Genomic DNA, 11,472 nt, shown 5'->3' with positions numbered 1-11,472 from the left:
GTGTGTGTGTGTGTGTGCGTGTCTGTCTCGGTGTGTGTGTGTGCGTGTCTGTCTCGGTGTGTGTGTGTGTGTGCGTGTCTGTCTCGGTGTGTGTGTGTGTGTGCGTGTCTGTCTCGGTGTGCGTGTGTGTGTGTGCGTGTCTGTCTGTCTCGGTGTGTGTGTGTGCGTGTCTGTCTGTCTCGGTGTGTGTGCGTGTCTGTCTGTCTCGGTGTGTGTGTGTGCGTGTCTGTCTCGGTGTGTGTGTGTGCGTGTCTGTCTCGGTGTGCGTGTGTGTGTGTGCGTGTGCGTGTCTGTCTGTCTCGGTGTGTGTCTGTCTGTCTCGGTGTCTGTGTGTGTCTGTCTGTCTCGGTGTCTGTGTGCGTGTCTGTCTCGGTGTGTGTCTGTCTGTCTCGGTGTCTGTGTGTGTCTGTCTGTGTGTGTCTGTCTGTCTCGGTGTCTGTGTGTGTGTCTGTCTGTCTCGGTGTCTGTGTGTGTGTCTGTCTGTCTCGTTGTCTGTGTGTGTCTGTCTGTCTCGGTGTGTGTGTGTGCAATTGAGATTTGGCAGTTCCTGAGACCTGCGTGTTCCATCAACAAAACACCAAATTATGGAATTTCTTGTGGAAGAATGATGTTGCATCCCTCCAATAAAGTTCCAGACACTTTTAGAATCTATGCCAAGGTGTGTTGAAGCTAATCTGGCAGCTTTGGCGGCTCATGGTGGCCACGCCCTATTAAGACGCTTTATGTTGATGTTTCCTTTATTTTGGCAGGTACCTGTATGTACTTGTATCCATACAGATACTCACTAAATAAACACTCCTGGTATATGTTTCACTAAAAGAGCAAAGAGCAGTGAGCCTGCTTGGTCTCCAGCTCACTTTCTGCTGACTTCTGACTCTTCATTCAGTAGGGCCACTCTCTGCTCTCTTGCTTAGTGTCCTCTGGTGGACTGGACGGGTACTGCAGAGCCACTGTCAAAACACACAAGACCACACATGGGCACTGTTAGAATGCCTCCTTCGCTTCCTGTAATAGTGTATCTATCAACAGATCTACCATGATGCATGGGTACCACTTCATAGCTTTCACCAGTCCAGTCTTCAGATCAGTGATTACATCATGGAAGGAAGAATGTATTTTCAAAGTATTCGAACAGGTCCAGGGATTCCAGTCCAGTTTTGCTCACTTAGAATTTCAAGACTGTTTGACCATATAATGACCTTTTTTCTCTCTCTTTGTCTCCTTTCAATATTCTCCCAACACATCTCTCCCTCCATCCTCCTCTCCTATCGTTTCTCACAGCTGGGTCTGCAGGACTGCTGGATCCATAAGGCCAATGGGGGCATGGTGTTGCTCAGCTTCTTCCTGTGTCGAATCGCCCTCTTTCCCTACATGTACTGGGTCTACGGCCGTCACTACGGCATCCCCGTCTACGGCGTGCCCTTCCACCTGACACTGTCGGTCAACCTGGGCAGCCTGTGTATCCTGGCGCCGCAGGTCTACTGGTTCGTGCTGCTCTGCCGCAAGGGCTGGCGGCTCTACCAGCGCCAGTGTCACTCCTCCCCCCTGCCCCCACCTAGCCCCCCCTCCCTCACGGACAACCAACCCAAGGGAAACGATTAGAGCTGGAGAGCTCACTCCGTCACCATCGCTCTCTCTCTGTTCTTTCTCGGTTCTCTCTACTCTATATGCGCTCGAGTCACACAAAAATGAACCACCATCGACTACTACTTACTACTTCTACTGCAGAAGCACTTCGGCTACATACCACAGTCTCCACAAAACTACTACCATTACTACTATGATTCCACTAGTACTGCTACTGCTCCTCCTTCCCCTGAGCCCCCACCCCCATGTTTCCCTTTTGCTTCGATACTACTGATCGCTCCATGCCCAGTCCAAGCTATACTCCATTTTTTTTTTTGAGTGCTCGTGTGCTTGGATTAGAGTGATTGGACAAGGGTTATATTTGTAGTGCTACACTGGAGTTTCCCTAAAAGATATGAAGAAGACCGAGAATGGAAGTCCTGGCTATTTTCGGGGGGGGGGGGGCTGATACACTCCCCCGGCCCCTCCACTTCATCTATTACTTGCTCTGCTGATTGGAAGATCAGTTAGTGTAGATGAATGTGTATGTAGAATTTGTTGATTTATTTTGTTTTGTCAATGGTTTTTATGTCAAGTCCTGAAGATTCACATTTTATGAAGTGTTTGTCCACCCACCCAGTCCTCATCTTTAAAAGACCGCCGGCGGGAGAGGAGGAGAAGCGGGAAAGGGGACTTGGCATGGAGATAGTAATGGTGACAAGGCTGGGTGGAGGGGTGGAATGGGATGGGGTGTTTACAAACTAAGATAGGTACGGGTGTCACCTCATCTACATTTGAAGGAGAAAATGAGAAAGAAATGTTTGCACCAAGCTCTTTGCACCAGCATAGCTATACAAAAACCCATTTAATGTGATTGGATTGTGGAACTCCACCCTCCTTTATCCACCTCAGCGCCTCCCCATTGTCCCGTTTCCTCATTCACAGTTCTCCATGGCTGCCGCGGCTGGCCAATCGGTGTGCCTGCAGCGCGCTCGTCTTCCTCCTTTGTTGTTTACGGCCCAACAGGGTTCTGTGTGCTGTCCTGCTGCGTCTGTTTACATGAATTCTCTAAACCCACGCCCCTCAGTGTCACACAGGGTGGGGCATCACAAGCTAGGAGCCTCTCTCTATATTATGTGCTGTGTCCTCCCTACCTAAAGGGGGTGGCTTAGCAAAAGCTTTGTCCGTATGTTTACATACACAAGACTTCTCTGGGAGCGCTGTAGCAGCATTAGAAGGAATGGGATTGCTCGTTTAGTCCCGGGTTCGACTCCATTGCAACAGCTGAAGCTGCTTTTAATGGGTGGAGACAAGACTTTACGGTCACTCGACGTCAAGTTTGTGGGGTGGGAGTGGTGGGGTGATTCTTTTAGGTCAATGCTGCCCTCTGGCAACAGGGGGTCTGGGGGCCACATGGGAGGGGCTTGTATACCACTGGGCATCCCTTTTAAGGTCACATTGTGTCCTCCAGGGACCGGCCCACTAGGTGCCAGTTGGAGCAATAAAACAGACGGGGTTGAAAATGTCGAGGACAATTTAAAACCCCATGTAGTAGAGATTAACCTGATGTTTAGATTTAAAAAACAGTAATGTTCCTAGCATGATGCTGGAGCAGGATGATTACACAGCTGCATGCGGCCCTGCTCCAAAATTATACTCTATTTTCAAACAGAAGATTGTCGAATAGAATAAGAAATGCTTGATGGTGGCGATACACTCATTTAATGTATTCTACTTTTACTCATGATTGCCTTTTCTGGGGATTAATTATGAGTTTTCCCCGATTTGGTTGGCTCCTTAAAACAGGTCAGCAAGCAGGAAACAACCCCAGTTTTTTTTAAAGTAACTGTCCAGTGAAAATATCACTTTTAAAAGTTCATATTCTGTTAACTCGTACCCAAATGTTGACTCATCCTATAGTTGTATTTGTGGCCAAAGCATAAATTGGAGGGAAAAAAAACACCTCAAAATTGTATCTAGAGCTGTGACGATAAGCAGAAAATTACCGACATTACCTTCCCCTTACCGAAGCATTTTGCATACATCAGGAATTTTCTGTGATTTTGCTATACAATGTTTCTGTAGTTTGTCCTAAAATCATTATTTGGTCAACAGTAATAGCCTATGCATTATGTTGATTCCTGCTTGTCCCTGTTTCACTGTTGGCTGCTGACACCCACTGCACACGGCGGAGGAGAGATGCATTCTGAGAAGCACAAGCATATGGCCGTTGCTCAAAATGCTATTGCGGGGGGGAATACCGTTTTCAAAGCAACTACGTTTGTTCTAGTTAGAGAGGAGACACAGCTTTCTGTGAGTATATCATGTATTTATCACCTCAATTGAGTTCATGGAAACACTTTACAACCGGAATAGGCTGTAGTTAGTATGGTTTCGATGCAGCCGAGATGAGCAGAGCCCGCCATTTGCAGTTAATATGCCTACATCATGTAGCCTAGGCCTAGCGGTGGAAAGTTTCTGTAGGACATTCGCCTACGTTTACTGATAGCCATGTAGGCTAATTATTTATCCTATATAGCAACAATATCCTATTTAGAGTTAGCAATCTAGCTGTTTTGAGTTCCCACTTCCTCAGGTGGTGAATTATATAGCCTTTAGGCCAATCTGCACAAAGATGTCGTCAAAAATACACCTGCTAATATTGGATCATATTTTAATAGGTTACAAATCAAGGTATCTCATGCATTTCCTGGATATGTTAGATGAAATGGCTTACTTTTTGAGTCAGGCTGCTACTTGGCACTGAAAAATAAATTATCGAGAGCCCTGCCGCTAATGTAAAGTAACTGTCCATTTAAATAAAATAAAAAGATCATTGTATTTGTTATCGAGCAATATTGTTACATTTATTGCAATACTACTTTTTGTCCATATTGCCCAGCTCTAGCACCTCCCAATTTTTATTTCTATAATTTAGCGCAGAATTATCATTGGAGCATAAATTTTTATTTTTTTTACATTATCATGATATGGGTTTTTGTCCATATCGCCCAGCTCTACAGACAGTTTAAAAAATGCTAGCTGTTTCCACAAAGAGGATGACGCATTAATATTTTTTGACTGGTCGACACCCACACCATTCGGCTGTTTAGGTACCACACCATTCCAAAACAGAAAATATGCTTTTTAACATAATACAATTTTTTGGGAGAAGAAACAATTCCAGTCATTGTAATTAATTCTAGGTCATATTTCATAGAAATCTGGACACTACTTTAAATGTGATACATTTTATCATATTGTCCACAAACCAATAATACCTTGAATACTTTCCCAGAGTTTTATGTTGTCTTTTACTCGTCCGTAGCCTTCAAATATGAAGGCAATAGTTCTGTATAAATTAAACACTGTTAACTTGTAGATAATTATTGCTAATTTACTAGTAAATTGAAGTGCTGGTTATTTTAGCCAGAGTGCCCATCCACGGCATGTGTTTTATAGTGGCAAGGAGGAACTGACGCTTGTTGGCATCAGTGCTGCTAGCATGGAGCACCAATCACATAGCTGTAAATACAGGATAATAATAACTAAATATGTTTGTTTTTAGAGAATGCATTACCATATGCAATTTTTTTTCATGAAATACAACCTTGATAATGAGAAGCTTCTATAGATTCTGTTAGCACTTTGAAAAGTTTGAAGCCGTGAGAGGTACATTAATATCACGTACACACACACTATTTCTGCTGAAACTCAACACATTCTTCTAGTTTTAACACTGACCAGACTTAAGAAGGCTGCCCTTGGCAATTGGATACATTTGAGAATGGAGGGAAGTGTTTGTGTGAGGACCAAAACAACTTTTTCTTTCAAACCTACATGCCCTGACCACATTTTAGCTTGAGCAAATCATCATGTATTTAATCAACGTTATCTGGTCTTAGAGGCTATTTTAATAAGTATTGGGCCCCAGGATGCACCTTTGCATCAGTTTTGTCAACGTGGCCCTGTCCGCTGAAGTTCTGTCTGCATGTTAGGTTGCATTTTGGGGATTCTGCTGTCCTCTAGGAGACTACTGCATTGTGGGGACTGCTCTCTGTTGGTGACTGATGCATTGTGGGGACTGCTCTCTGTTGGTGACTGATGCATTGTGGGGACTCTGCTCTCTTTAGGAAACTGCGGCATTGTAGGGAATCTGCTCTCCTCTCTAGCGGACAGTTGTATTGTGGTGACACTGCTGTACTCTGTAGACCCCTGCATTGTGGGGACTCAGCCATTTTCTGCTGAGAAACACTCCAGTCCGGGAAAGGACCAAACCAGGCCACTGTGCTTCCGGGGAGGCGCTGGAGCAAGAGCAGAGCAGGCAGAAGGCTGGGGAAGGGAGGAAGGGAAGCTGAGTGCTGCTGCTTTTAAACGATGGGCTTGTTTGTCTGGTTTGGCCCGGACCCCGAGACAGAGGCAAAGAGTCCAGCTTTATCAATATGCCCCGACTCGTGTCTTTTGTCTGTCTGTCTGACTGATGCGACCACAGATCTCCAAACAGAAACTTCCCAGGCCTTCTAATTGTGCGCTCTCACTCTCTTGTCCTCCCTATTTCTCTCTCTCCCTTCCTGTCTCCATCTTTCTCACTCACTCTTCGTACCCTTACTTTACGTTTACCAGCATTGGGGAACATCCCGCGTATGCGCCACGTCTATTTCTATGGGCACAAGCACTGTTCATGACAAACTGTTCACACCTCTCTTGTTGGTGGAGAGAATGCAGGTTTAAAGCTTATTTCCTGCAATTCTGCCCCCAAAAATATATATATTATTAATTTTTTTAAATAATTGTAATTTATTTATTTAAATTATTTTTTTTGTCATGGGGTGCAAAGAAAATTGTTCAGTTTTAATACAAATGTTTTTGCAGTTCCATACATTTTGCCATGTCTAATGTGTGTTCATGTGATATTGAGTGACAAAAAAATTACAACAATATCTATGAGCTAAAAAAATGTTAGCTGACATGGGCTAGTTGATCTGGACATTTATAACAAGTTGTAAATAGCTCTTTAAGGTATGCAATGACTAACATGACAAGAGGACCTGATGATGCACTACCCAATTGCACCTTGAGCATTCTACTATTACAGCTCTCAAGAGTAAGTTTTTAAAGCTGGAATGTGTTCCTTAAAAAAATTATGCCGCCCCAGAGTTTGGGAACCACTGATCTAGATGAGCCGTTGCTGGCATCAGGTGTCCAGTCTCTCCACTCAGCAGCTCAAGAGTCCAGGAGTTAATTAGGCTACAGGGCCATTTCCTAACAAGGCCAATCAAGCCATTATGGCTTTAAAAAGGCTCTCTGGATGTACTGCTCACAGTGACACGCCTAAAGGACAGACTCTCCATCTGTTCACATGGGTTACCTCCCAACTGGCACCCTATTCCCTATATAGTGCACTACATTCAACCAGAGCCCTATTTTATGTACTGCACTTGATTTTATGTAGGCCTACTTTTAATGCAAGATGTCCTTGACTATCTTGAAATGTGTACCCCAAGTAAAATGTATTATTATTATTGGACCAGAGCAGAATCTGCGTGCCCTCACAAGTCAATGCCACAAGTGTCCTCATGATGCAGGACCGCCGCAACCAAGGACAACCACTTTTGGGAACCTAATATCGACATTTCAGAGACATTTTCCCCCCATCTTGAAGTGTTTTTTTGTTTGTTGTTTTGATATGTAAGACCATGACAGATGGGGTTTGGCCTGAAAAGGTGGGGTGACATGGTATACCTTTGAAATTTCCCTTAGTCTGTTGCAAGGTCGACGTCGTCGTGAGGTATGAGGCGGATTATAAAGAGCTAGTAGTCTCATACACTTTGACACTCAGGGCACCTTGACGTGTCGCTAAAGTGCAATCCCCCGCCCCATACCCTGACATCCAATCCAGAGCCTTCAAATCATGCATAGGGTTCAAGGGTCTGCATGCAAAACACATATCCTGTTAATCATCTTTATTTTAATTCTTAATCCGGACAGATTTGTTTTGTTATAATATATGAATTCTTATGTTCGGCCTTCTTGGAGGCTCCTCTCTTTGCTCAGGGTTTGATGAAGATGTTAACATATAACTGTATAACTTAGATTTGTTTTAAAAATTGTGAAACGGAGTTACGATGAAAACAATGGATTCTGAAATATGAAAATACCTGGAATGGCATGTGGTTTTCTCCTGCTTGTGCCATTGTTTTCTTCTTTGCTTTCTTCCAAATGCATTTTGACATGGCTTGTGGTATTGCAACCTGTAGGGTTGGTAGACCAAAGATTGTCAGGCACTTTAGTCAACCCCCCCTCCCCCCCAGACTGCATGGGGCAGTGTCTCCCCTTCCCACTAACACAACCCTTATCCCAGGTCAGCATCCATCCATATCCAGTCTATGTAGGAGCCTCGGCACAGTGAAGCGTGAGTTGTGCATTATCAGTGTGATCAGGATTCATGGCTGTGCATAGGTGGAACATTTAGCTGGGGTCTGGGGGCAGTGCCCCCTAGGCTTACTTTTCCAGTAGTTTTACTGCTTTGATTTCACACATATCCACACAGGGCCGGTCCCTCTTATCAAGGGACTCACAGGGGCCTGGTAGGTGTCGAGGGTATGGCCCACTGACTGGCTGGCCACTGGATTCAAGTTAAAACTGAATTGGGTTACATTTCTGTAACTGGGCTGATAAAACATGTTTATTTTTATTTTAAATATGCATTTTATCCATTGCATGCATTTCCTCTGTCCTCTTTGTACAATACTACTGTACACGTCTTCTTTTAAAAAATCCCCCATACTTTATTTTTTACCCCGTTTTCCTCCCCAATTTCGTGATCTCCAATTACGATCTTGTTTCATCGCTGCAACTCTCCAACGGGCTAGAGAGAGAGAGAGAGAGAGAGAGAGAGAGAGAGAGAGAGAGAGAGAGAGAGGGAGAGAGGCAAAGGTCGAGTCATGCATCCTCTGAAACATGACCTGCCAAACCGCTCTTTTTAACATGCGCCCGCTTAACCCGGAAGCCAGCTGCACCAATGTGTCGTAGGAAACAGTTCAACTGACGACCAAAGTCAGCCTGTAGGCGCCCGGCCCGCCACAAGGAGTCCCTAGAGCGCGATGAGCCAAGTAAAGCCCCCCGTGGCTAAACCCTCCCCTAACTCGGACGACGCTGGGCTAATAGGGCATCGCACAATGGGACCCCCAGTTACGGACGGTTGTGACACAGCCTGGGATCAAATCCGAGTCTGTAGTGACGCCTCAAGCACTGCGATGCAGTGCCTTAGACCGCTGCGCCACTCGGGAGGCCTTATATTTTTTTAAGACAAAGGGTGTTTGTCAACTCCTTTGGGGGGTCTTCCAATGTGCTTCCCTCTTCCATCATCACGGTTTGGTTAAAGTTTTTATATACTCAAGTTCCGAATTTGTTTGCTGTGCTTAGTTTTTTTGTGGATTTAGACTCTCTCTATGACAGTACACTGTGTACTGTTAACGTTTTCTGTCCCGAATCGGACTTCCATCCTCACAATAGTGTCTGTCACCTCATGTCACCTTTTGGCTGTGTAATTTACTAAATGCAGCTTATTCACTACCTTCAACACTCCTTGCCTCCTGTTATTTTTGATAACATTATCAGATTTTTTCATATATATTTATATATCTGATTTTGATATATACATATATATTACGTTTTTTTTTGTTTTTGTAGTGTGCCCTTTTTGAGGAATTTCTTATCTGAGAAACGAATGGGCTCTTTAACTAACCTAAACATTGATTGAGAGGAATTATTTTGTTGCAACTTGTAAAAGACACCCCATAAAGACAAATAAAACTGATTTGATGAATCCTTTTAAACCAGAATCTGTGTTAATTGCTGTACATGCCTCTGCCTCAATTTTCTGAGAACACTGTCTGCAGTAGGCATGAAATCGAAGAACATTCTCAGAGGGAATCACAGAAAACAGAGAGTACCTCCCTGTTTTCAATCTGAAGTTGTCTAAGAACTTTTGTTTCCCGTTTTGCTATGGTGTGTCCCAATGAACACCACCCAGAGGTGCGTTCAGTACGACAGAACGTTGTACAACGTTTAATTTAACGGAAAAGGTACTGTACTGGACAACTATTTTGAAGAACGGTGTGATTATGGTGGCCCAGAGGGTGATTGTGTATGGTGTGCTTCATGAGCACACCATACATGTTCACACCCATTTTGATCAGGCTACACCCACCCAATGGGAGCAAACATTCTTCAAAAGCTGTTGATGAACGCGGTGCACAGTTTTGGGAAAACATGCCATTCAGTACAAACCCTCAAGCAAGTAGCTAATGTTGAACCTAACTCCGAGGTGGGAAATTATTTTGGCTTGAAGCCACGTCGGGGTGTAAAAATTAAACAGAGGGCTGCACAGATTCTTTGGGGACTGATTTTTTTTTGCAGGCCAGAAAAAAAGGGCAGTTATTTGAATTGAAAATATATAGGTCCATTAAAACTATATAGAAAGTATGTAGAAATTATAGAGGTTCAAGTGTGGCCTGGAGTCCCAAAATAATAACCCCCCCCCACTCCAATCACCCATGTATTAAATGGGCTTGCGGGCCCGCATCCGAGCTGTTGTTTTCCCACACCTGACCTAATTGAATGCACCCCTGGTCTCTGTTTACTGGACAAGTGAAACAGAGACCAGTGAAAGCTGGACAAGTGAAAGCTAGTTTCCGGCAGGCATCATTTGTTGTATAGTTTCCACCTAGCATGTCTTTTTATATAAGTGGAGGTGAAGGAGAGAATGCCACTTAAGGTTCATCTCAATTAACTGATGTTTCTTTCCTCCCACGTTCCTAGCCTGGTACGAAGATCTGTTTGTGCTTTATAGCCAACTTCTATAGTCGGATATCTCCTAGAGTAACAACAAAAACCACACAAATTAATATGAGACCAGGCTGCCACAGCAAATTAAAGCATAATGTTCTCTCCAAGACCAACAGAGGGCAATCACACGCAACACAATGAGGCACCTGAGTGGGACTGAACCACAGGAGGTTGGTGACGCTTTAATTGGGGAAGACGGGCTTGTGGTAATGGCTTGAGTGGAATGGTATCAAACACATACTTTGATGGCATTACATTTACTCTGTTCCTGTATTATGAGTCGTCGTCCCCCAGCAATAAATTGCTTTTTTTTATTTTTTTTTTTAAGATGTTCAGATCTCCGCATTTTGGCGCAGGTCTCCAATTGCCATCAATGGATGATTTACTTGCGTCGCGCATGGATCTTCAGTCAAACTACCATTCATCGGATGAGTATCGGTGTTTGATAGAGCAGATTCTTATTACCCATGCAATGGGAGAGGCTATTTCTATGTCCTGTACAGTTGTGGGAGCAGGTGGAGCCCATAAGGCAGCTCTATTTGGGCCAGGAAGAAGCCCTTGTTATCATGTGCCTCATATGTCTGTCAGTTTGACCCTATTGATGGCTACTGGGTTTATACTTATCTAGTTGAATCTTCTTAAAATGCCACTTAGCAGCTTCCCCTTGATATAGAGAAAAAAATACTCATTGATATTTGCATGTCTGGAGGGTATGCGCAGTGTAGTGGTGAAGCTTACACCATATTGCTTCCACCTTACAAACATTGAAGGGGAGGGGAAAAGAGCGTTTTGGGACTGGCTCTGTTCGTTCTCACAGTCAGGTTAAACTATGTGGTGCCAGGACAACAACCTCTCCCTCCATGTGAGCAAGACAAAGGAGCTGATCGTGGACCACAGGAAAAAGCGGGCTGAACTGGCCCCCATTAACATCAACGGGGCTGTAGTGGAGCGGGTCGAGATGTTCAAGTTCCTTGGTGTCCACATCACCAACGAGCTATCATGGTCCAAACACACCAAGACAGTCGTGAAGAGTGCACGACAAAACCTTTTCCCTGT

At 44.3% G+C, this 11,472-nt stretch overlaps 1 protein-coding gene across 1 annotated transcript in view; it reads left to right on the top strand.

The window, feature by feature from the left end:
• The window catches only part of LOC109892915 (ceramide synthase-like), a 39,067-nt gene extending 29,663 nt beyond the window's left edge, over positions 1-9,404 (top strand). The window contains exon 5 of the mRNA XM_020485798.2: positions 1,282-9,404. Coding sequence (XP_020341387.1) covers positions 1,282-1,602 — 321 coding nt within the window. The 3' untranslated portion in view covers positions 1,603-9,404. The remainder of the gene's footprint in view (positions 1-1,281) is intronic.
• Positions 9,405-11,472: the final 2,068 nt, after the last annotated feature.

The sequence above is a fragment of the Oncorhynchus kisutch genome, linkage group LG6, assembly GCF_002021735.2.
Source record: "Oncorhynchus kisutch isolate 150728-3 linkage group LG6, Okis_V2, whole genome shotgun sequence".
Taxonomy (NCBI): Eukaryota; Metazoa; Chordata; class Actinopteri; order Salmoniformes; family Salmonidae; genus Oncorhynchus; species Oncorhynchus kisutch.
The sequence above is the reverse complement of the archived record's forward strand: the minus strand, read 5'-3'. Positions and strand labels throughout refer to the sequence as shown.